This window comes from Dendrobates tinctorius, unplaced genomic scaffold, assembly GCF_039654945.1.
Source record: "Dendrobates tinctorius isolate UK_male_01 unplaced genomic scaffold, ASM3965494v1 ptg000120l, whole genome shotgun sequence".
Taxonomy (NCBI): Eukaryota; Metazoa; Chordata; class Amphibia; order Anura; family Dendrobatidae; genus Dendrobates; species Dendrobates tinctorius.
The window spans coordinates 21,699,801-21,727,055 of NW_027361788.1; the positions used below are offsets into that span (position 1 = coordinate 21,699,801).

The 27,255-nt window shown below is 46.4% G+C and overlaps 1 protein-coding gene across 2 annotated transcripts in view; it reads right to left on the bottom strand.

Annotated features, from left to right (window-relative positions):
* Positions 1–24,656, bottom strand: part of PLXNB3 (plexin B3) — a 61,740-nt gene extending 37,084 nt beyond the window's left edge. Inside the window, exons 1-2 of one of the 2 annotated variants that reach the window (XM_073590894.1) lie at positions 24,421–24,543; positions 20,627–20,722 (exon numbers count right to left, since the gene is read on the bottom strand). In XM_073590894.1, coding sequence (XP_073446995.1) covers positions 20,627–20,662 — 36 coding nt within the window. In that variant the 5' untranslated portion in view covers positions 20,663–20,722; positions 24,421–24,543. Of the gene's footprint in view, positions 1–20,626; positions 20,723–24,420 lie in introns of both variants that reach the window. The other variant, XM_073590893.1, reaches the window with a different exon arrangement.
* Between the last annotated feature and the right edge of the window lie 2,599 nt (positions 24,657–27,255).

Consider the following 27,255-nt stretch of genomic DNA (forward strand, 5'->3'; position numbering starts at 1 on the left):
CCCATATTAAAACCTGTATACGTGTGTGTATGGCTGGGTGGTGTGCTGCCTCCCTGAAGAGCACATGCTGAGGCCGCGGACCTGGTGAGGCCTGTGTATATTGGCCTGTATGTGTTGGACAGTCTCCAGGAGGGAACGGACGGTCTGAATGAGAAGCAACTAAGAGCTAACCCCGGACAGGGGGAAATAACTGGGAGGCTATAGAGCCTGTTTGCCGGACAAAGCACAGCATGTGGTGTGACCACAGAGCTAAGAGAGCGGAGCTCTATTATGAACATTCGTTTGGTCTGGTGTAAGACTGTTACCATTTCTTCATGCTTCTATAGTTTATGTCATGTAACAATAAAACGTATGGACTGGCTATGTTGAGAAACCCCTTGCCGGACCCTGTTAATCTGCTGCCAAGTGTCTCCCAACACGAACAATAGGCGCTACCTTACAATACATTCACGCCGGTATATATATACACACATACATAAATATATATGTGTGTGTATGCGTGTGTGTGTGTGTGTGTGTGTGTGTGTATAATGAAGGTGGAACTTTCCATAGACTTAGGTGACAAACTGTGGTTAATTTCAAAACCCACATGGCATGGCAACGTTTCGGCTCACACTGAGCCTTTCTCTAGAGGGCTTGAGAACGGCTCAGTGTGATCCGAAACGCTGCCACGACATGTGGGTTTTGAAATTAACCACATTTTTCATCTAAGGGTCCCGTTACACTAAGCGATGTACCAGCGATCCCGACAACGATACGACCTGGTAAGGATCACTGGTACGTCGCTACATGGTCGCTAGTGAGCTATGAAACAGGCAGATCTATTCAACGACGCAGCAACGATACGGCGATCCGTATCGACCTTGTCACACAGCAGCTATGCTGACAACTCACATCTGCGTCCCCGAGTTCTGCATCGCCAACAAGGTCGCTCGTCGGCGTCAAACACAGCGATGCGTGCTGGCCAGCGGGACGCCAACGATCAAAAAATGGCCTAGGACATTCGAGCACGATCAGCGATATCCGGTCGCCGCTATGTGTCACACGTAGCGAGATCGCTGGCGATGTCACTGTTGCGTCACAAAACCTGTGACGTTTCAGCGATCTCGCTATGTGAGATGGGGCCTTAAGACTATGGAGCGCTGCCTTCATTTTCTGGGTTGGGGCAAGTATTGGATGCTTTGCTGAAGTGGCTTGTGCACCCACTTATTGGGATCGTGCTGTTCCATTTTTTATAATATATATATATATATATATATATATATATATATATATATATATATATAGCACTTAGAAATTTCCTTATTTTTTAAAGAAAAGCACAGTTTTTTCCAATGAAGCTTACATTAAATGATTCAGAAATACACTCTATACATCGTTAATGTGGTAAATGACTATTCTAGCTGCAAACATCTGGCTTGTAATGCAATATCTTCATAGGTGTATAGAGGCCCATTTCCAACAACCATCACTCCAGTGTTCTTATGGTACTTTGTGTTTGCTGTGTAAGAAGGCTAATGGATGGTTAGAATACCCTTGAAAACCCTTGTGCAAGTATGTTAGCACAGCTGAAAACAATTTGGCTGATTAGAGAAGCTACAAACTTTTGAGCTAGTTGAGAATCTGGAGCATTACATTTGTTGGTTCGATTAAACTCTCAAAATGGCCATAAAAAACGAACTTTCATGTGAAACTCGACAGTCTATTCTTGTTCTTAGAAATGAAGGCTATTCCATGTGGGAAATTGTCAAGAAACTGAAGATTTCCTACAACAGTGTGTACTACTCCCCTCAAAGGAGAGCACAAACAGGCTGTAACCAGAGTAGAAAGAGAAGTGGGAGGCCCCGCTGCCTAACTGAGCAACAAGACAAGTACATTTTAGTCTGCAGTTTGAGAAATCGACGCCTCACAGGTCCTCAACTGGCAGCTTCATTAACTAGTACACGCAAAACGCCAGTGTCAACATCTACAGTGAAGAGGCGACTCTGGGATGCTGGCCTTCAGGGCAGAGTGGCAAAGAAAGAGCCATATCTGAGACTGGCTAATAAAAGGAAAAGATTAATATGGGCAAAAGAACACAGACATTGGACAGAGGAAGACTGGAAAAAAGTATTATAGACAGACGAATCCAAGTTTGAGGTGTTTTGCTCACACAGAAGAACATTTGTGAGACGCAGAACAACTGAAAAGATGCTGGAAGAGTGCCTGACGCCATCTGTCAAGCATGGTGGAGGTAATGTGATGGTCTGGGGTTGCTTTGGTGCTGGTAAATTTGTTCAAGGTAAAAGGGATTTTGAATAAGGAAGGCTATCACTCCATTTTGCGACGCCATACCCTGTGGACAGCGCTTGATTGGAGCCAATTTCATCCTACAACAGGACAATGTCCCAAAGCAGACCTCCAAATTATGCAAGAACTATTTAGGGAAGAAGCAGGAAGCTGGTATTCTATCTGTAATGGAGTGGCCAGCGCAGTCACCAGATCTCAACCCCATTGAGCTGTTGTGGGAGCAGGTTGACTGTATGGTACGTAAAAAGTGCCCATCAAGCCAAACCAACTTGTGGGGGGGGCTTCTGGAAGTATGGGGTGAAATTTCTCCAGATTACCACAGCAAATTAACTGCTAGAATGCCAAAGGTCTGCAATGCTGGAATTGCTGCAAAGGGAGCATTCTTTAATGAAAGCAAAGTTTGAAGGAGAAAATTTTGTATTTCAAATAAAAATCTTTTTTTTGGAACCTTGTCAATGTCTGGACTAGATTTTATATTCATTTGGCAACTCATTTGATTAATAAAAGAAGGAGTTTTCATGGAAAACACAAAATTGTCTGGGTTACGCCAAACTTTTGAACGGTAGTGTATATATACAGCTCTGGCAAAAATTAAGAGACCACCACATCAAAACCCTGTCATGGCCAGCCCAATCTCCAGACCTGAACCCCATTGAAAACCTGTGGAATGTAATGAAGAGGATGATTGATATTCCCAAGCGATCAAACAAGGAAGAACTGCTTACATTTTTGTGCCAGAAGCCGTGTGAAAGACTGGTGGAAAGCATGCCAAGACACATGAAAGCGGTTTTTAAAAATCATGGTTATTCCACAAAACATTGATTTCTGAACTCTTCCTGAGTTAAAACGTTAGGATTGCTGTTTCTAAAAGATTATGAACTTGTTTTCTTTGCATTATTTGAGGTCTGAAAGCACTGGTTTTTTTTTATTCTGACCATTTCTCATTTTCTGAAAATACAAAATTTATTGCTTGGAAATTCGGATACATGTTGTCAGGAGTTTGTAGACTAAAAGAACAATTTACATTTTACTCAAAAATATACCTCTAAAGAGAAAAATCAGACAAACTGAACAATTGGAAGTGGTCTCTTAATTTTTGCCAGAGCTGTATATTAAACAAAAATTTAAAAAGTTACTATCTCAAGAGTGTCTAAAAACTTTAACAAGCAGTAAATTGCAAAATCTCTTGTCTTTACAAGCCCTAGCCCATAAAGATGGGAAAGCCCTGTGAAGGCTTGTGGCCTTACTTCAATAAAGAACTTAACCTTAGATACCACATACAAATCATCTCATCTAATCCGAGTCAGCGTTGATGCAAACCATGATGGGGGAAGTTAATCTTTCTGCTTAATCCAGAAGTTTTATAGGTCAGAAAATCACACAAGGACCGAAACGCGTGGAGTCATTCATACATCAGTATGTATCAGTATGTATCGAGGGCGGCATACGGGTTGGATTCCACATGGAATCACTGGATGGCTCCAAGGTGAGCTCTGCACAGCTCCCTATATTTCAGCTTCCTTCCTGGACCCCTATGAGGGGTAGATAGGGGTTAACCACAGTCATGAGTGCAGAGAGACTGAATATTACAGGGTAACAGAATAAGCGCATGTTATGTGAAATTTAATAACTGTTTAGTTTTGCATCCAGGTGCATGACGGCAAAACAATCGCTGGGTACAGACTGTACAGGCACAGACTGGCCCATTCGCTGATCCCTTCTGCAGATGAATGTCCTCTAGGCGATAACCCCAAGGGTCTCATCTATGGGATCTAGAGGTGCGGAGTTGAAGGGTCATCTATGTCCTAAGCTAAACAGGTCACATCTTAAGCAAGACTAACTGGGAAAAAGTTTATAAAACTTCAGGCACTTCTGCCAAAGGTACTGTAAGTATATCTGCTCTGATCACTCTGCTGTGATCAGGATCAGACTGCAGCAACAGTTAAATTAAAGGGGTACTAACAAAATTAAAATAGACATTACTATTAGGAAATGACCCTCCTGCTACGGAAAGCCCTGCCCACTCAGACAGCGCTAGCCTAAATGTAGAGAAATCAGACCCCAGTTTTTGGGAACGTTTCAGAAGTCTACAGAAAGTTCTGCAGACTGTCAAATTAAATTGTATTTCCCGTTCATGACACGTTAAAAGAAATTGTCCACCTTTGAAAGCTTTAATTTTATTTAAATGCACGTTAGAGGAGCTAAAAATAATTTTTCAAAAAAATGGTTACCATAGTCTCTATGATGCACTGTCTATTGCTGGCTGCAGTATGAGTTAACTGAGGATCCGTCAGTGAACCTGCTGTGACGGTATGATGGGGAGTTTCTAACTTATCTTTCTTTTACTCAGTTGGTTTACACCAAAGCTAAACATGCAGTCATTGCTGGTGGGATGTATTATGCCAATATTTATGATATAAAAAAATGGGATAAAAAGGTGGATTAACTCCGCGCTGCTTGAAAGATAGAAGTCCAAATGGATAATCAGATGAAAAAGTGGCTTTATTCAACGCGTTTCAGAGTACTATGACTCCATCAGGAAACGATAAAAAAAAAAACATTTGGACTTCTACTGTATCTCTCAAGCAGCGCGGAGCTAATCCACCTTTTTATGCCATTTTTTTTACTCTGGCTGGTCACGAGGAGACCGGTGGATCTGCAGCAGCTAATATTTCTATGAGCCTGTGTTTGGGCTCAGATAAGACCCTACTGCGCTTTTACTTTCCTTCCAGCTTTTATTGAATATTATGATATAAATAACACTGCAGTCCTGGAGTGGTCCGTTAAATTTCTATGGTAACCATGTCTCCGTTATACCCGTTCATAGAAAAGCTGGGAGATTACCAATATTGCTTCTCATCAAGTGTTCCCAGGACCCTCAAGAAAGAAAAAGGGGGCCGGCTTATGGCCTTACAGCCATAGACCCCAATGTACGGGTCCGTTTACATCACGTTGGGGCCACACGTTTGTTACTTCATCAGGGCTTTTGTCTGAACTACCAGAAAAATGGGATTGCGATGTTCCCCCTGAAGGAGCGATTCACTAGAATGAAGCAAACTCGGCCTCCTTTATGGTGGCGAGGGTCTTTTTTAGGCCGTCTACCATGTTTCTTATGTCGGCCTAAAAAAGAAAAAAAAAGGGACACTGCCGGAACGGGGTCCAAAATAACTCCGTCTGCCTCGTTGAATTCCAACTGTATCCCATTTTTGGGGGGCTCCTTCGGAATGAAGGCACAAACATGTGGCCAAAACACAATATGAACCCGGCTTAAAACTTGACGTCACAGAAACAATATTGTTTATTCAGATGCTGAGGCTAAATTGTGATTTTTGATGTCCCTGTGATGGCTACAGGTGTAACATGGAAAATAAGTGTGTTGTCTGTAAAAGCCTCAAAAACTGTGACAGGACTGGATTTTTTGACATTTTATGTTCCCAAATAACAACGTGATAAACAAACTGAATAGAAAGGCTTTGTGGCCTAGTTAGCGCCGTAAACAGGGTTTGTCACCCATAGCAACCAATCACAGTGCAGCTTTCATTTCTTAAGTGGCTGTGGAAAAATGAAAGCTGCACTGTGATAGGACAGATTCAGTATTAATCAGTTTTGAGAGACCGGCCCCTGTGTTTTTGCCCCATTTTTCCTAAACGTTGGCGTTCTTACCCTGCATGGGAATTCTTGTGAGAACCGCGGCTCTTAGTGCTTTCTTGTGTGGAAAATCCCAGCACAACCAGCAGCACGAGTCAAGTGCAAACCTGTCCTTTATTTATACAAGTGGCGAACTAAGGACGTCTATAGAGGTGTACAGTAAAAACAAGCTGTTCCCGCTCCCTTCTCATACCTTTTTAGATCAACATTCAGGCACAGATTGTATCAGTGACTATTAGGAAATGTAATTAAGTCAGTCAAGAAATTTTTATATATTCATGGACAATCCCTTTAAGTAAACATTATGCCTGATAGAATTGTACTGATCAAACGGGTAAAAAAAATATAAAAATTGTGATGGCAATATTAATACCAAAGCCATAATGATGGCAGGATAATGGTGGTATTTAGGGTACCAAATATACTAGTAGGGAAAAAAATAAAAAAATTGATGGTGTCAGATTCTATAGTGAATTTATAGGACCGCTCATCATATGGGTAGGATATTGTTTGGTTGATGCCCACCCTATAAATATCTATGGAGACTGGCACCCCTTTATTTCTGATGTTCTTGTGCACGGGCTGTAATAATATATATAATACATTATTGGAGATGATCCCATAAAATGCTACCCCATATGCACAAATAGTGAACGGGGCAGGTACTTACATTAATATTGGCGGAGCCCCTCCACTTCTACACACAGCCCATATTGACATCACAGAAACAATAGGCAGATGTGTGTATGTGGGGACCAGGGGACACCCTGAGGAGGAGGGGGTCTGCCCATGAAGAAAGTGCAGCAAGCGGTATTATTGGCTGTCTGCAGCCTCATACCCCTCCTCCCTCACTGACAGCATCTGCCACATGGGGAAAACTGGTGACATCCCGTGTACGAGCAGTAACTCCTTCTATACCAAGACAGGCTTCAGATCAGCCCTCTGTTACAGGAAAAGGGACAAGTGGACTAATAAGGAGGAGTGCTGGGGGCCATGTTGCAGCTTCGGGGAAAAAAGCAAAAGCAATTTTCATGAGAATGATTAATTATTCCCATTGACAAGACAGCACATTAAAAAAAAGGACCCTCTGTCCTGTGGACGCTGTGACCACTCCTCGCCTCCAGGGACAGGCTGTGACAGAAGTGTGCGTGACATCATCCCCCAGACCACAGTCAGGGAGGCAGCCCACCATCTTCAATTAAAGAACCTTTTAAAGCCCCCCCAGGCCACCTGATCGGTGCTTAGGAGGTCTCCACTATATTTTGGCACCTGACCAATTTAGATAGTAATTTCCACCACAAGCCAACCCCGGGGGTATGAAATGCTTGATCCACTTCTAAACTGCAGGACAAATAAATGGGGGGGGTGTAAAGTCACTGCGGTATTACAGAGCAGCCACCTTCATATTGCAAAATCCCCCCTTATTGTAAAGTAAAGTAATGTACGCTGAAAGTAGTAAAGCACAAAATACTGAAGACAAAAAAAAAGTCTGTGCATGAGATTTCTGAAAATTAACATAGAAAAAGCATATAAAAAAAAAAAAAAAAAAAAAAAAAAAAAAAAAATCGCAGCAAAAACTCCTAGTATGTACTTAGCCTTACTGTACCTAAAGAACAGTCTCTGGGTGCCCAGCCCTTGTAGAAAGAGGGATGAGTATCAGTACAGAAAAATTCTAAACAACTCAAAAAAATCCATTTGTTTAAAATATTATCACTTACTGCGGGTGGACTAATTCGATAAGATATAATTAATAATAAACTATTTTCGAAGGCCACCGTGCTCTGTCCAGTCCATCCACTACAACCCAATGTCTCGAAGCTCAAAACGTTTCTGGATCAATCACATTTGAATCCATTCAACATCAAGTTCACCTATAAGCAGAGATGGAAAGCTTGACTTTGACGTTCCACTATCAGGGCTGTCCCGGTTGGATAATTCCTCAGGATGAGAAAGGTCTGCTCATCTGAGGAGAGATTTGAAATACAAGCTAAGGATCTGAAATTAAGATATCACGAGAGAGGGTAAAGTGTACCAAGAAAGGATACAGTAGACTGAAGACAAATCTGCACAATAACTTGTCAGCATTTACGGTACTTTGAAATCAACAATTGTGATAAAAAATAAAAAATAAGCTTTATTTCCAAGTGGCACACGTGTAAGACACTTAGGGGGGTACGCGTGCTGGAGTGCACATGCTCCGCCCCACTCGGCATCATTGGCGCTGGGAACTGTGATTAGCGCTAATGGGATTAAAACCTGCAATAAGGGGTTGGAAGCACTGGACTTCCCAATAATAGATCAATGCACTTAAACATTGCGAAAGGCACATTTGGGGCTTTCCTAGGGTGGTCCCTGTTATTGACATTTACATCTGTTCTTACTATGGGTATGAATTTTGATTCTAGACCTAAGTCATAATATATTACCTGCACTGAGCACTTGTCTTTTTAGAATAGCTACACTAATTTGTCTGCATCAGTTGGTATGGCCCACCTTATTGTGCTGCATTTCCTCTATTGTCTATGTCAGTTGGTATGGCCCGCTTTATTGTACTGCCTTTCCGCTATTGTTTGTGTTAGTTGGTACGGCCCGCCTTATTGCACTGCCTTTTCTCTATTGTCTGTGTCAGTTGGTATGGCCCACCTCATTGTACTGCCTTTCCTCTATTGTCTGTGTCAGTTGGTATGGTCCACCTTATTGCACTGCCTTTCCTCTATTGTCTATGTCCTTTGGTATGGTCCACCTTATTGCACTGCTTTTCCTCTATTGTCTATGTCAGTTGGTATGGCCTGCCTTATTGTACTGCCTTTCCTCTATTGTCTGTGTCAGTTGGTATGGCCCGCCTTATTGTACTGCCTTTCCTCTATTGTCTGTGTCAGTTGGTATGGCCCGCCTTATTGTACTGCCTTTCCTCTATTGTCTGTGTCAGTTGGTATGGCCCGCCTTATTGTACTGCCTTTCCTCTATTGTCTGTGTCAGTTGGTATGGCCCGCCTTATTGTACTGCCTTTCCTCTATTGTCTGTGTCAGTTGGTATGGTCCACCGGCCCTGATCTCAGGATCGCTCAGGATGATCGTGTCACACTTGTTATTTAGGCTATTGATCTAGTATAGTCGCCATCCTGTCCATTGCTAGAAATCTGTACTAGAAAGCCATTGAGCCTGTACATTAGGGACCGCTGCTACTAATCTAGGACTGGGTTCTGGCAATGTAACAAGATGGCGACCATTTCATTGTACTGCTGTGATTACTTCTCTGTATGAAATGAATAGGCTTTGCTAATTAAAAAGTATTTAGGAATTTTTTCAGAATGACATTTTTTTTCTAGTTCTGGAAACCCCTTTAAAATTTGAATTTCCAAAATTAAAAGGTCATTAGCTAGCAGAATTCACATCCCCATTTACTATCCATCACTGACTTCACTGCTAGTTTTAACCACGAGTCGGAGAGATGGGTCAGATAATGGGAGACCAGACTGACAGCCATAATACGCTTTGAACCCACTTGTATGCCAAGATGCCCTGATTCAGTAAAGAGGGGGTGACACACAAGGGATAGGCCACATGTATGGGGAACGGGGGCCCGGCGTGGATTTGTTGTGACGTAGGGGACCCCATATTATGTAGAAGCCGCCCTGTTTTGCATTATGCACGGGCACCAGTGATTGATGGGCAGGGGAGGCGAGGGCCCGTCTTTCCCACACAGAAGCCGTTTTCAGGCCTGGCAGAGACACTGACCTCCCCCACCCACCCTCATGCCTTGGAGCTTGATGCCAGTACAAGCTCTGAAAGACCCTCTTTGTCCAGGGGGCTCTGATAAGGTCTCTGTGGAACTAAAAGGATTTCTCTGCAAACCATGAAAATAATTGGGACATGGGAATAATGACTGCCCTCTACAAAGTGACAGCGTTCCCCGACAGGCAGCGGATATAGCGGACGGGCAAGAGAAAACCAGAATGATGTGTAGAGGTTAATGGTTATTCCACTTCTCTCATCTTACAGGGGCGTCCTCACCTCCTGGTCCTATAGTATATCGCTACTATAATCGATGAGGTCAGACTCCTGCCACCAACTCCTCGCCGTCACCCATGAGGCGTCATAACACTGGGACGGAGCAGAAGTTGCCCACTATTAGGAACAATTTTTTTTGTTATGTAAATACATGTATTTTTAAATAAAAATAATTTTTGTGTTTGAACTTCATTAAAAATTTTGGACCGTTTGCCTTCTTTAGCATGCGTGTGGTGCTGGCTGCAGAATGAGTTAACTGAGAATCCGTCAGCGAGCTCATTCAGACTGAATGATAGGAGAGTTTATCTATGTTTTCTGCGCTCCTCTCAGCTGATTTATGACCACTGATCACATTAAGGTTGAATGTGTATGGAAACAAAAAGATTGGAAAAGCAAACCGGGAAACATTTGTAAAAGAAACCTAATTGGAATTTTTTTTTAAAAACCTAAATTATATAAATTGTAGTAAATAAAACATAATTGTCTCTAAAGTTTGACAGCCCCTTTAAAAGGGTTATTCCCATCATTAAAAGTTTTCATCTGTCCAAAGTTGGGGGTCCCACAAACCCTCCGAAAATGGAGCTCTGAAATGCAATCTAAATAGAGAGATGGCTGAGCACGCGCTCATTTGCTCGTCTATGGGACTGCCGGGGACACAGACAAGTACTCTCTCCAACAGTCCCAAAGACAATAAGCAAGAGTCTGTTTCTGTTTTTTCTTAAGAAATAGCGCCACTTATGTTTATAGGTTATGTTAAGTATTGCAGCTCAGCCCTAGCTACTGGAGCAGCAATACCAGACATAGCCTATATACAAAAGTGGCGCTATTTCTGTGTTGAATAAAAAAATCTGACTCTTTTCTGATCCTGGATAAGACCCTTTCCATCTCATGCAACATGTAGCCCCCTTTACCATCCATCTGAACACAAGTCGCTCAGATTTAACCTCTCGGGGTCACCGCACTCAGGAAGGCCTCAATCAACAGGATTTTGCAGTGGCCCCAGGGAGGACATCTTCTTGTCTGAGCTACTGTTTTGTCTTTTACCTGTGGCAGACATGAGAGGGGGAGGAAGGTAGGGCGGCTCTGGGGATTCCTGACACTCCAGAGCACAGGAGGAATCTGTCTGGTTGGGGCGGGGGTCCCATCTGCATGGAATGATTGTGTAAAGCAAACAGTCCCATTAGAGATAGGGATTTGTGGGCTAATCCTTGTAATCGCCAGCTCAAAGCCCAGCCAAGGATAAACCGGCTCTCCCATTGCTGGGCCTGAGAAACCTATATGTGTATAGCACCGTCATATAGTGCCCTTGAAAATAAAGGATTGGCCATGTTTTCCGTCACACATGTCAGACACATTTCCACTGAAATCAACATGTGCAACATATGTCCGCAGTATAATAGATTTATACTGAGAGCAGTGCAAAGTTTGGAGACGTCAGAGGCGCATAAAATATATATTACAGTGTGGATATATAAATATATATATTCTATACATGATCACAGTATAATATATGTATATTGAGTGAAGTGCAAAGTTTGGAGACATCGGAGGTGCAGAATATAAATATACAGCTCTTGCAAAAATTAAGAGACCACTGCACAGTTGTATAAAAATCAGCTTCTCTACATGTCTGACAGCCATTCCATTCCAGTGTCAGTTGAATTCCAACCAGAGTGCACCTCATTCTATTTAATGTGCTTCTGATTAGGTGATCACCTGAACCAAATCTTATTTAACGGAGGAAAGGATAAAAAACCCTGCTGTGGTGTTCACAATCCTCTTGCAATAGGACAAGCTGGATGGCAAAACACGTGCTAGTAATATCCCAAAAGTAGTAGGAATGAAAAAATAACTTTTAACCATGCCAAAGGAGTTGAAAAGAAAAGTCTTGAGTGAGGAAAAGAAGGGTTCAATTCTGGCTTTACTATCAGAGGGATACAGTGAGCATAATGTTGCCTCCATCCTTAAAATTTCTAAGACTGCAGTCCATTACAACAAGTTCAAGCAGCAGACATTGGGGACAACAAAGCTACAGACCGGCAGAGGGCGAAAACGACTCTCCACTGACCGGGATGACCGTCATCTTTTTCGAATGTCACTCAGCAACTGCAGGATGACATCAAGTGACCTACAAAAAAAATGGCAAATGGCAGCTGGGATGAAGTGCATGGCAAGAACAATTTGTAACAGGCTCCTAGAGGCAGGGATCAAGTCAAGTAAAGCTAGAAAAAAGTCTTTCATCAAAGAGAAGCAAAGGAGAGCCAGGCTGAAGTTTGCCAAAGACCATAAGGATTGGACCATAGAGGACTGGAGTAAGTTATTCTTCTGTGATGGGTCTAATTTTCAGCTTTGCCCAACACCTGGTCGTCTAATGTTTAGACGGAGACCTGGAGAGGTGTACAAGCCACAGTGTCTTGCACCCACTGTGAAATTTGGTGGAAGATCAATGATGATCCGGGGGTGCTTCAGCAAGGCTGGAATTGGGCAGGTTAATCTTTGCGAAGGACGTATGAATCAAGCCGCATACAAGGTTATCCTGGAGAAACAATTGATTCCTTCTGCTCAGGCAATGTTCCCCAACTCTGAGGAATGGTTTTTCCAGCAGGACAATGCGCCATGCCACACAACTAGGTCAATCAATGTGTGAATGAAGGACCACCACATCAAATCCCTGTCATGGGCAGCCTAATCCTCCTGACCTGAACCCCATTGAAAACCTCTGGAATGTAATCAAGAGGAAGATGGATAGTCACAAGCCATCAAACAAAGAACTGCTTACATTTGTGTACCAGGAGTGGAATAAGGTCACCCAAAAGCAGTGTGAAAGACTGGTGGAAAGCATGCCAAGACACATGAAAGCTGTGGTTAGAAATCATGGTTATTCCACAAAATACTGATTTCTGAACTCTTCCTGAGTTAAAACATTAGTATTGTTGTTTCTAAATGATTATGAACTTGTTTTCTTTGCATTATTTGAGGTCTGCAAGCACTGCATTTTTTGTTCTTTTGACCATTTCTTATTTTCTGAAAATAAATACAAAATTTAGTGCTTGGAAATTCGAAGACATGTTGTCAGTAGTTTATAGAATAAAAGAGCAATTTACATTTTACACAAAAATATACCTATAAAGAGAAATATCAAACTGAAAATTTTGCAGTGGTCTCTTGGCACCTAGTCTGGGCCAAGCTTTGCACTTGGCCCAGACTAGGTGCCATCGCTCCAGGCCGCGCACACTGAGCCCGTCTATCACATCACAATGCAAATTCATGAGCCATCAATGCAAATCAAAGCCCAGGAAGTGACTGAATCCGATACAGAGACACCATGAGTATTCAGGTCATGCACTTATGTCCCCTCGCAGTCGCTGTTGGGGGGATGGGAGATTTATCCGTGTACTAGCTATCTAGGCATGGACACAGAGAAAAAATGACCATTATTAAAATATGATATGGAAAATATATGAAAAGAAATAAGAATCCCATAAGGCGCGGCCATTATTATTTTCACTTAAAGGAGTTGTGTACTCCACTTATTTATTCCCCTGTTGCCTTTAAATAAATTAAAGTACAGTAAACACTTGTGCTGGCGACGTGTTATAGGACAGTCAGGGCATCTCTGAGGTAAAGTCTATAGTGCAGACATATTGAGCCATGACAACTGCTCTAGGTGTGTCTTGGCCATAGGATCCAATCAGATTACATCTCTCATTTTCAAGTAAAGCTCAGTGGGGTTAGAAGCTGGAATCTGATTGGTTGCTACGGCCTGCACTGGAGAAAAAAAAACAAAAAACAAAAGCAGATGACAAGACCTCAAAAAAAAAAAAAATCTTCAGGCCAAGATGGAAAAGTTTTGTTGTGTAAGAGATGAGAAAAGTAAAATGTTAATGTTACTATTTATTCAGAAACAAATGTAAATCTCCTCTGAACTGGAAAAGCCGCTCAGCAAATGAAACCCCTTCAGTTTCCAGGCCACCTGCCTACAACAACCCATTCCATTTCCAGGCCACCCATCTATGGCTGAGTGCAGACGGACTTTTTTGCCCTGCGGATTTTTCCGCGCAGAATTGAAGAAATCGGCAGGTCAAAAGACCTGCATTTTTCCTGCGGATTTCTTCCTGTTTTCTTGCAGTTTTTGTGCGGTTTTCCCCTGCGGATTTTCCCCTGTGGATTTGGAGAATGAAGCAGGTGGAAAACCGCACAAAAGAAGTGACATGCTGCATATTGTGAACCACAAGAACCGCGCGGAAAAATCCGCAGCGTCTGCACAGCGTTTTTTTTTTCTATTGATTAACATGCTACTGTACATCACAATGCGGATATGCAGCGTTTCTGCGCGGTAAAATCCGCTGCGGATCCACTGGATATCTGCATCGTCTGCACATGGCCTATGACATTCCCTCCCATTTGCAGGTCACCCGCCTATGACATTCCCTCCCATTTGCAGGTCACCCGCCTATGACATTCCCTCCCATTTGCAGGTCACCCGCCTATGACATTCCCTCCCATTTGCAGGTCACCCGCCTATGACATTCCCTCCCATTTGCAGGTCACCCGCCTATGACATTCCCTCCCATTTGCAGGTCACCCGCCTATGACATTCCCTCCCATTTGCAGGTCACCCGCCTATGACATTCCCTCCCATTTGCAGGTCACCCGCCTATGACATTCCCTCCCATTTGCAGGTCACCCGCCTATGACATTCCCTCCCATTTGCAGGTCACCCGCCTATGACATTCCCTCCCATTTGCAGGTCACCCGCCTATGACATTCCCTCCCATTTGCAGGTCACCCGCCTATGACATTCCCTCCCATTTGCAGGTCACCCGCCTATGACATTCCCTCCCATTTGCAGGTCACCCGCCTATGACATTCCCTCCCATTTGCAGGTCACCCGCCTATGACATTCCCTCCCATTTGCAGGTCACCCGCCTATGACATTCCCTCCCATTTGCAGGTCACCCGCCTATGACATTCCCTCCCATTTGCAGGTCACCCGCCTATGACATTCCCTCCCATTTGCAGGTCACCCGCCTATGACATTCCCTTCCATTTGCAGGTCACCCGCCTATGACATTCCCTTCCATTTGCAGGTCACCCGCCTATGACATTCCCTTCCATTTGCAGGTCACCCGCCTATGACATTCCCTTCCATTTGCAGGTCACCCGCCTATGACATTCCCTTCCATTTGCAGGTCACCCGCCTATGACATTCCCTTCCATTTGCAGGTCACCCGCCTATGGCATTCCCTTCCATTTGCAGGTCACCCGCCTATGGCATTCCCTTCCATTTGCAGGTCACCCGCCTATGGCATTCCCTTCCATTTGCAGGTCACCCGCCTATGGCATTCCCTTCCATTTGCAGGTCACCCGCCTATGGCATTCCCTTCCATTTGCAGGTCACCCGCCTATGGCATTCCCTTCCATTTGCAGGTCACCCGCCTATGGCATTCCCTTCCATTTGCAGGTCACCCGCCTATGGCATTCCCTTCCATTTGCAGGTCACCCGCCTATGGCATTCCCTTCCATTTGCAGGTCACCCGCCTATGGCATTCCCTTCCATTTGCAGGTCACCCGCCTATGGCATTCCCTTCCATTTGCAGGTCACCCGCCTATGGCATTCCCTTCCATTTGCAGGTCACCCGCCTATGGCATTCCCTTCCATTTGCAGGTCACCCGCCTATGGCATTCCCTTCCATTTGCAGGTCACCCGCCTATGGCATTCCCTTCCATTTGCAGGTCACCCGCCTATGGCATTCCCTTCCATTTGCAGGTCACCCGCCTATGGCATTCCCTTCCATTTGCAGGTCACCCGCCTATGGCATTCCCTTCCATTTGCAGGTCACCCGCCTATGGCATTCCCTTCCATTTGCAGGTCACCCGCCTATGGCATTCCCTTCCATTTGCAGGTCACCCGCCTATGGCATTCCCTTCCATTTGCAGGTCACCCGCCTATGGCATTCCCTTCCATTTGCAGGTCACCCGCCTATGGCATTCCCTTCCATTTGCAGGTCACCCGCCTATGGCATTCCCTTCCATTTGCAGGTCACCCGCCTATGGCATTCCCTTCCATTTGCAGGTCACCCGCCTATGGCATTCCCTTCCATTTGCAGGTCACCCGCCTATGGCATTCCCTTCCATTTGCAGGTCACCCGCCTATGGCATTCCCTTCCATTTGCAGGTCACCCGCCTATGGCATTCCCTTCCATTTGCAGGTCACCCGCCTATGGCATTCCCTTCCATTTGCAGGTCACCCGCCTATGGCATTCCCTTCCATTTGCAGGTCACCCGCCTATGGCATTCCCTTCCATTTGCAGGTCACCCGCCTATGGCATTCCCTTCCATTTGCAGGTCACCCGCCTATGGCATTCCCTTCCATTTGCAGGTCACCCGCCTATGGCATTCCCTTCCATTTGCAGGTCACCCGCCTATGGCATTCCCTTCCATTTGCAGGTCACCCGCCTATGGCATTCCCTTCCATTTGCAGGTGACCCGCCTATGGCATTCCCTTCCATTTGCAGGTGACCCGCCTATGGCATTCCCTTCCATTTGCAGGTCACCCGCCTATGGCATTCCCTTCCATTTGCAGGTCACCCGCCTATGGCATTCCCTTCCATTTGCAGGTCACCCGCCTATGGCATTCCCTTCCATTTGCAGGTCACCCGCCTATGGCATTCCCTTCCATTTGCAGGTCACCCGCCTATGGCATTCCCTTCCATTTGCAGGTCACCCGCCTATGGCATTCCCTTCCATTTGCAGGTCACCCGCCTATGGCATTCCCTTCCATTTGCATGTCACCCGCCTATGGCATTCCCTTCCATTTGCAGGTCACCCGCCTATGGCATTCCCTTCCATTTGCAGGTCACCCGCCTATGGCATTCCCTTCCATTTGCAGGTCACCCGCCTATGGCATTCCCTTCCATTTGCAGGTCACCCGCCTATGGCATTCCCTTCCATTTGCAGGTCACCCGCCTATGGCATTCCCTTCCATTTGCAGGTCACCCGCCTATGGCATTCCCTTCCATTTGCAGGTCACCCGCCTATGGCATTCCCTTCCATTTGCAGGTCACCCGCCTATGGCATTCCCTTCCATTTGCAGGTCACCCGCCTATGGCATTCCCTTCCATTTGCAGGTCACCCGCCTATGACATTCCCTTCCATTTGCAGGTCACCCGCCTATGACATTCCCTTCCATTTGCAGGTCACCCGCCTATGACATTCCCTTCCATTTGCAGGTCACCCGCCTATGACATTCCCTTCCATTTGCAGGTCACCCGCCTATGACATTCCCTTCCATTTGCAGGTCACCCGCCTATGACATTCCCTTCCATTTGCAGGTCACCCGCCTATGACATTCCCTTCCATTTGCAGGTCACCCGCCTATGACATTCCCTTCCATTTGCAGGTCACCCGCCTATGACATTCCCTTCCATTTGCAGGTCACCCGCCTATGACATTCCCTTCCATTTGCAGGTCACCCGCCTATGACATTCCCTTCCATTTGCAGGTCACCCGCCTATGACATTCCCTTCCATTTGCAGGTCACCCGCCTATGACATTCCCTTCCATTTGCAGGTCACCCGCCTATGACATTCCCTTCCATTTGCAGGTCACCCGCCTATGACATTCCCTTCCATTTGCAGGTCACCCGCCTATGACATTCCCTTCCATTTGCAGGTCACCCGCCTATGGCATTCCCTTCCATTTGCAGGTCACCCGCCTATGACATTCCCTTCCATTTCCAGGTCACCCGCCTATGGCATTCCCTTCCATTTGCAGGTCACCCGCCTATGGCATTCCCTTCCATTTGCAGGTCACCCGCCTATGGCATTCCCTTCCATTTGCAGGTCACCCGCCTATGACATTCCCTTCCATTTCCAGGTCACCCGCCTATGACATTCCCTTCCATTTCCAGGTCACCCGCCTATGACATTCCCTTCCATTTCCAGGTCACCCGCCTATGACATTCCCTTCCATTTCCAGGTCACCCGCCTATGACATTCCCTTCCATTTGCAGGTCACCCGCCTATGGCATTCCCTTCCATTTGCAGGTCACCCGCCTATGACATTCCCTTCCATTTCCAGGCCACCCACCTACAACAACCCCTACATATTCCAGGCCACCCGACTATAACGACCACTTCAAATTCCAGGACCTATAACAACCCCTTCAATTTCTAGGCCACCTGCCTATGCGATCCCATCACTTTCCAGGCCCTTTGACAACCCCTACAATTTCCAGGCCACCCGCCTATAACGAACCCTAAGGGCACAGTAACGCCAAGGTGAACATCACATTTAGAAATGTAGCATCTACGAGACTCATAATTATATTAATGTAGGAGCTGTAATCTCCGACCTGCGGCTCTAAAGCAGATCCGAAACTACAACTCCCAACGTGCAGTTAAATAGAATTTAAAGGATTAAAAATGGCCGTCCAATTTCCTCTCATGGGGAGCATATCTCTCGCAGGTACAAAAGGATCAGACATATTGAAATTGATCTGCCTGGTCTCTCTCTCCCTTGGAAGGTCTCTATACAAAGCAATTGGTAAAAGGAATTATATGCCATTAAGGACCCATGACAACCCTTATGGGCAAAGAAGTATATATATTAAATATATTTTAGCGTAGAGCTGTGATCTCCAGTTCATTGTGTAACTACAAGTCTCAGAATGCCGTGGCAGTCTGACTTCTGGGCGTTGTAAGTTAACAAAAAGTCACAAGTTAAAGACCATAAAATATAATAGGAGTCGTTAAGACAGGCGACAATAGAGCGGCCATCCGCTGTTGTTTGCTTCCCATTTATTCCCTGGTGACGACAGACTGGGAGAAGTGGAGTTATACTGGAGGAAACCACAGGAGAGTCAGGTGTATGCGCTCTCGAAAGAGGTGAGCAGCCATGTTACCAGACAGACACGTTCTGCAGGTGTGGGGGAGGGGAAACAGAGCAATCAACTCCACGGAGGACCACAAAGTGCAGGGATGGTCTCGTAATCATCCCTGAATCGTATGATCGCCGGGACTCACCGCCTCACTCAGCTGAGAACAGTTGATGTATGGCTTGAAGGGTCCCGGTGCCCCTCCAAACAACCTATGTCATAGAAGTAAAGTCATTGTTAATCATTCCAACCCTTAAGATTTTTAGGAACAGATGACTAAACATCAGTTGACTCAGTGGGAAGGTGTGTGATGGTACCTTGCACTGTGCATGGCTGACTGTGACATCAGTCAGGTATTGTATAAGGATGGCCATAAATATTAGCTGGCCGATGGCTGAGTGCCCATTCATTCAAAAGCTATTCCTTCTGACATTCCCATCCACATGCACGCTCATCTCGGGTGAGCGTGCATGTGTTCTGTATGGGAAAAGGGGAGTAAGTCGCTGTCAGACAGTTGTAATGGCAGCTAAAAAAAATTGGCAAGAACGGGATACTGTTTTTTGGTGAAGAAACCCAGCTGGTGTATGGAGAATTACTTAAAGGGGTTTTCCAATTTCAGGAAAAAAACCCTATCCTGTGACTGTATAACCCCGCTTCACTCACCCTCCCTGGGTCCAGCGCAGAGTCTCAGACGCTGCCTATTGTCTGCAGCGCTGAGGTCACGTTTACCACGCTACATCCAATGACTGAGTGCAGCGGCTCTGCACGAGATAACGGTATGTGCCACTAAGCTCACTGATTGGCTGCAGCGCTGTCGATGTGACATTGCTAACAGACATTGGAAACTCAGCAATGGACCCAGGTAGGGCGAGTAAAGTGCTAAAAAAAAGTGCCAGATAAGTGTCAAAGTCATCTCATCAAGACAACCAGTACTCTTATCTACTGGTAAACCTGCAAAGACCAGCTGGTGATGGCAGCCTGGGATGAGAGCGCTCACTTACTGCTGGAGAAGAGCTAATTAGCATACTTCTTTCCCATAGGGCATTGCACATTATGAAATCCAGCAATCTAAATCCAGCCTGTTGATCCCATCTTAGTGACTGTATACACAAATTGCTCAATTTTCCAGAAACAGCGCCACCATTGGTAGATGGTGACATCTGGTACTCCAGGTCAGCCCCATTCAAGTCAATGGACTGAAAATAAAACTATATGAGAAGTAATGATGCTTTCAAGGACATCAGGCACTTATATTGTGTTGAAATGGTTTCTACATGACAGACGCCGGCCCCTGTGCTAGACAACACATGGTGGCTGCATGCTGCGTACGAACACGACAATACACATTTCCTTCCCTTTAAGACATGGTTCAGACCAAGGAACTACTATAAAGGATCTGAGACTCAGGAATCGCTCTTTGATCCCTGCAGTTTATTGTCTGACTATTTCAATCCCAGATGAAGACATAACATGTTTTGCAATTACATTCATCAACTAAATGCAATCTATTGTTCACTGTTATCAGCCAGTTCACAATAGAGAAAAGAACCCTATAGAGATTAGATGAAAGTCAGCCATGTCTACTGAGGTCATCATGACATACATCATTTCACATGTATGGGAGCCCCCCGACATATGATGTTGGGGGGCAGAGAAGGATCAGGAGGTCCATATTTCAACGCCAGATCTGCTTCTGAAAAGACATGAACGCTCATCCGAGCTGAGCACTCGTGTATGGGGGAGTCGGGAGAGATACCTGATGGCCAAACAGCTATTTCAGAACAATCTTTCACCACTCTACCTGTGCAGGTGTCACTTTACACTGTAGGTTTCGCATTCTAGTAATGAACCAAGGAGCTCAGGATGAACATCGCTCCAATGTCCTGGCCGCATAAGTCTGGAGCGGACAAAAAAAAAAGAAGTTAAATTATATCAATAATCAACATGGGATCAAGGGGTTCATTAGAACAGCTCTGGGGACAAGTCCCCAAAACACAAGGTACAAACTGAGCAGCCAAATTATAGGAAGTGGTTTATAGGCTATAAGTCCGGCAATGAGCAGATAATGGCAGGGATTTGAGAAGACAAAGTGAGACATACTGTATATATGACGTATATAGTCGCCCCGATGGCTGTGGGATTTGCTGCTTCTTATTTGCATGGACATAAAAGGCTTTCATATGGTCGCCATCAATTCTGCTCTGACAGGTCTCATCTTCACAGGGAACAACAATGAGCAGGTGGCAGCGTCCACCATTACAGTGAATAGTCTGCATTTATGACAAATGGAGGTGAATAGAGCCGATTATCTACCAGGACAGCGATCGGCCCGGAGGAGTAACATCCACCGTGTATGAGCTATTTCCCCAGGACAACCACCATCTTCTCCAATGCCACCAACCTGCACATACAGCTAGTAATGGACGTGTAGGAGAGAAGCAGCTGGGAAACATCTGTGACTCCTTATCTACAAAGGATTAAGTTAAAATCCGAGTTACAGAGATTACTACAGGGAAGATGATGCACATTTTTGAGCGATATGTCTTGTCCATGGTTAATCTCCTTAAATTATGAGCAGTATATCTCCAGAGTACCCGTAAAACTACAAGATACCTTGGTGGCTTCCACTGGGCCCCTGCTTCTCGGCGAACCCCACAGGGCCACATCTCAGGGGAAGTCACAGGGACCTTCTTTACCGGTCTACTCATCCTCTTGTCGGGGACATTTTGGGAAAGTAGACCTGTGTGGTAAAACAATCCACCCCTCCATTCAGTCCTCTGTCAGTTGTTAAGAGGTTACTGTGGGGCTGAGGCCTATTAATTATTTCCTTAGGACATAAGCATCACCAAGGCGTCTGGCAGCCATCAATCCCTCAATAAACCCACATGCCCGGCCCATCTAAATGGGAATGTTTATGGAACATCTGTAGAATAATTGCTGTGGACCACTCCTGATACAAAAGGGGCTCAAGCACCTTCCCTCCATATTTTCTTCCCCCTCCCTGGGAACGTTTTTTCTGTAACACTCAGGTTATAAGATGGTCGCCCCCCTGCTTCAGCTCTGCGGCTCCAATACCTTCCTCCTCCTTTGTTCTGTTGATAAGTAACTTTATGATGTGGCCTGTGATCCTGTGCAGTTGGGTAAACAGCAGGGAGCGAGTGTCAGACATTGCCCTGGGTGGGTGGGGTGGAGGACAAAAATGAGAGCAGACACTGAACAAGAAGGGGCGACTGTGACATTCATCTTTAAGAGATTGTCATCATTTCTACTTATAAGAGCATCCGCAGCACAAATAGGAGGCCGACACTCCGACTGTCAGCTGTGGATGTGCCGCAGATGCGTTAGTATGATGGACACGGGATAAGCGTCACTCTTCAGGGGAGCGGACATCCAACCAGTCTATATCATATTTGCCCACTATGGCCAACATTCTTTCGATGAGCAGCGTTTGGATGGACCTCGATCTTCACTCTTCCCCGATGTCTCAGTTCCTGTTGTGAGTCTTGTCCATTTTCTTGTGTCTTGAGAGTAGATGGGATGAAACGGAGCAGGAAAAGAAGCACAGGGGGTCCGGATAGATGTCCACGTTTCTATCAGCGCCATGGCAGGAACCAGAACGGTATATCCTGTATCTGTATCCTGCCTGTTTGTACAGACCGCAGCAAGCCACATCCTGGAGAACAACTACAAATCCCAGCATGAGGAGAAGTGACTGGAAGAAGACTGTGACTTACTTCTCAGCAAAAATGGTTCCATCGACTAACGCTTAGCACTGAACACACCTGACCTAGGCCAATGGGCGCAATATGATGGGATCACGTACTCCATGCTGGGCAGCTACTATGTGATTTAAGTCCTTAGTGCGAGAAGCCCCATACAGATGTTAGTTGTCGTCACAGGCTGAAATAATATCTTCCAAGTGTCCTGGATTTAGGAGATTCGGGAGTCAAAATGGACCCCAATGCGAAGAGAAAAATCCTACGCTAGTCCCGAGAAAAGCGAATGGGACCAACCAGGACCGCACTTAACATTTTGCTCATCTTATTGGGCAACGTCAACAGGCAAATACGTTATCACTGGTCATTACGTGCCCATAAGGAGCTAATTCTTGTCTGACAGCTATGCCTTCCAACTACATGCATGCTCAGTTTGGCTGAGCGTGCATATGTTCTCAAGGAGGAGAGGAAAGTTGTATTTAACTTATATGGGGGCCTTAAGCTCTGAGTAGTGGGTTTATTAAAGAGGCAGCAACAGTTTCTTAGGAAAGCCGCAAATAATTTGTAATTTTTTAAAAATTTTGCTGCAGAGGTTGATGGGTGAAAAAGCGATCAATTGTGACAGAATTGTGGGTCATCAACAATAACTTGTCCGGCACAATCTCTATTACTGATCGGTGGGGGTCTGGCTGCTAGGACGGACACAACGGGAATTTTTGTTATCCCTAAGAAGGCACCTAGTGGGTATGGTCGACTGCCGCTCCATTCATTCTCTATGAGGCCGAGCACAACGCTCAGCAGCCCCCAGTGAATGAATGGAGCAGCGATTGAACAGGTGCATTGTGTTCTCGGCTTTGCTAAATACCCAACTTGCTATTGGTCCTGCCCTGAGATGGCTATTTCTATTGGCTGCTCGGCAGCGAACAGAACATGTGTGTCCACCAGCATTCAGTTCATTAACTGGACGTGCACATTGCTATACACTATGACCACCAGGTGGCGCCATACTATGTAAGTAACTGTCATCACTAGAGTGGTTGCCCCATTCACATTTCTGCGCCAGTCAGTGCGTGATACCGCCTGGTTGTCGCAATAATGTGCAGCTACAGAGGTGCCTCCCTCCGAATAAAAAAAACACACACTAAAAAGTCAACAAGCGACATTTGTTTTCTTTAAAAGGGGTTTCCCAACCTCTTAAAAAAAATAAATTGTAATTTATTTCACCTTTAATCCACAACCCTGATTACACTGATCACAGTAGCACAACCGGTCATCAATGAAGCAAAAGACTGGATCCGAGTGAAAATAAAAAATCTGAATTGGAGAACCCCTTTAACAAACAGCAATAAAAGGGTTTTTTTTCCCATTTCAATGTAGCAGTGATTATTGCTACAAATCCGTTGTAAAATTGGCATGTTGCCCTTGCAGATCCATGGTGGATTTACCATCGTGTGTGGACGGCCCCCTATATATATAACTGCAGTCCACCCGGTAGGAGGGGCACATCTAGTACAGACATGGGGGACCCCTTTATCACCTCCATATGTCCCACCATTATAAACAGCGATTCATCCATTCATAGTGATTGATTGGCGGTGGAAGTTATCGGTATAGGCAGATGGGAACCCACGGATGGGGGGACATAACCAGATCCCTACAATGATCCCATTGTCACTGCATAATGAATGATTATCAAAAATTAAAGGGCCAGTACAGGTGAAGGGGGCATCCAATACTGATAGGCAGACATGTAGCCAGCACATTGGGGAGTGCCTCGCCACCTGTATACAGAGGCCAGAGGAAGTGAGTGCAGAGAGGGCTGTGGGTGCAGCACCTGGGGTCAGGAGGTGATGCAGAGAGTAAAGGGCTCTCTCCTTACCTGCTCCCGGGGTCCCCCTGCACATTCAGCAGCTTCCACCCGAGAACTCCTCTGAAACAAGTTCCCTACAAGTCTGCCAGAGACAACAGGCAGCAGCTCAGCAGGATCAAGTCCTCCCACCAAAACCAAGACACATTGCCTTGCTCCAGGATCTGTCTGCTGAGCGCCCTCTGCTGGCGGCAGTGAGCAGTAACACCTGAGGCTCATAGGAGGGCTGCGCCGAAACATTGTGCATGTACCTGGGTCCCTATTATTCTCAGAGCCCACAGCGTCGATCTTCCCTGTAGGCTCCGTTCACACTTTCGCACCGTTTATAGGAAATCATGTGCAAAGTGGATCCAATGCATTACTGATGGTGGCGGAAGCTGAGGGACCCCGCTGATTATTATGGGGTCCGTCTAGGCTCCGTTTTGAGTCTGTTTTTAGAATGGAAGAAAAATAGCATCAAAGCCAAACTTTTTTTTTCTGTTCTAATAACTGACAAATAACAGCCCCCATAACAATCAGTGGGGGTCCCGCTCCTTCCAGTCTATCGCTTGTGCGTCAGATCTGTTGCATTCATGATTTCTGTTCATATTTCTTGTAAACGGAACAAATGGAAAGTGCAAAAGGTTCACATAGCCTTAATGCAGTCCGTTCAATGCATAGCGTCATCTGCGCTAGCAGTGACGGACCCCTGACGCTGCAACCCGCGTCCGAGGGTCCGTCACAGAATGACGGCACATCACTAACGCATGCCGATTATGGCATGTGTTAGCGATGCGCTCCTAATGGGGGTGAATGGCAGCGTTCACAGATTGCGCTACATCGTGTTATGCCGCGGTGTAACGCATTCCGTTAAACGGACTGTATTAACACAGTGTGACCTAAGAGGCAACAGAGGCTTCTGGCAGATGCTTATCATAGGGTCATAACTGGGAGAGCTGGGGGCCCACAGCCCGCTATAAAATGGAGCTCCACGCTCATCACAGGCCAGTCCCCATGCTGTGCCACCCACTCTGACACCCATCTTCCAACTCTGCTGCCAGAGGGGTTGGCACAGCAGGTGGACTAGCTGGTGAGGAGTGGGTTTAAGGGGGAGGTCATAGCAGGCAGAACTGCAGGTGGGCACATTGGGGATGAGTGGGTGTAATGGGGAAGTCAGAGTGGCCAGCGCTCCAGGTAGGCACATTGGGGATGAGTGGGTGTAATGGGGAGGGCAGAGTGGACGGCACTGCAGGTGGGCACATTGGGGATGAGTGGGGGTATTGGGGAGGTCAGAGCTGACTGCAGTGCAGGTGGGTACATTGGGGAGGAGTGGGGGTAATGGGGAGGTCAGAGCTGACAGCACTGCAGGTGGGCACATTGGGGATGAGTGGGGATAATGGGGAGATGAGAGCGGACAGCACTGCAGGTGGTCACATTGGAGATGAGTGGGGGTAATGGGGAGGTCAGAGCGGACAGCAGTACAGGTGGGTACATTGGGGAGGAGTGGGGGTAATGGGGAGGTCAGAGCTGACAGCACTGCAGGTGGGCACATTGGGGATGAGTGGGGGTAATGGGAAGGTCAGAGCGGACAGCACTACCAGTGGGCACATTGAGGATGAGTGAGGGTAATGGGGAAGTCAGAGTGGCCGGCGCTGCAGGTAGGCACATTGGGGATGAGTGGGGGTAATGGGGAAGTCAGAGTGGCCGGCGCTGCAGGTAGGCACATTGGGGATGAGTGGGGGTAATGGGGAGGGCAGAGCGGACAGCAGTGCAAGTGGGCACATTGGGGATGAGTGAGGGTAATGGGGAGGCCAGAGTGAATAGCATTGCAGGTGGGCACATTGGGAATGAGTGGGGGTAATGGGGAGGTCAGAGCGGACAGCAGTGCACGTGGTCACATTGGGGATGAGTGGGGGTAATGGGGAGGCCAGAGTGAATAGCACTGCAGGTGGGCACATTGGGGATGAGTGGGGGTAATGGGGAGGTCAGAGCGGACAGCACTACCAGTGGGCACATTGAGGATGAGTGAGGGTAATGGGGAAGTCAGAGTGGCCGGTGCTGCAGGTAGGCACATTGGGGATGAGTGGGGATAATCGGGAGGTCAGAGCGGGCAGAATAGCAATAGGACACATTGGGGATGACTGGGGATAATCGGGAGGTCAGAGCGGGCAGAACAGCAATAGGACACATTGGGGATGAGTGGGGGGTAATGGGGAGGTCACAGCGGACAGCGCCGCAGGTGGGCACATTGGGAATGAGTGGGGGTAATGGGGAGGTCAGAGCAGACAGCAGTGCAGTTGGACACATTGGGGATGAGTGGGGGGTAATGGGGAGGTCAGAGCAGTCGGCGCTGCAGGTGGGCACATTGGGAATGACTGGGGTTAATGAGGACAGAGCGGACAGCAGTGCAGGTGGGCACATTGGGCATAAGTGGGGATAATGGGGAGGTAAGAGCGGACAGCACTGCAGGTGGGCACATTGGGGATGAGTGGGGGTAATGGGAAGGTCAGAGTGGACAGCACTGCAGGTGGGCACATTGGGGATGTGTTTCGACTTTTATGTGGCGAGGTTGGTGTATGTGTGGTCAAATGTGTGTTGAGGGTGGTATGTGTGTTGAAGCATGTGGTAGTGTGTGGCGCTTTTTGTGTGTGTGCTCATATCCCCGTGTGTGGTGAGTATCCCATGTCAGGGCCCCACCTTAGCAACTGTACGGTATATACTCTTTGGCGCCATCGCTCTCATTCTTTCAGTCCCCCTTGTTCACATCTGGCAGCTGTCAATTTGCCTCCAACACTTTTCCTTTCACTTTTTCCCCATTATGTACATAGGGGCAAAATTGTTTGGTGAACTGGAATGCGCGGGGTTAAA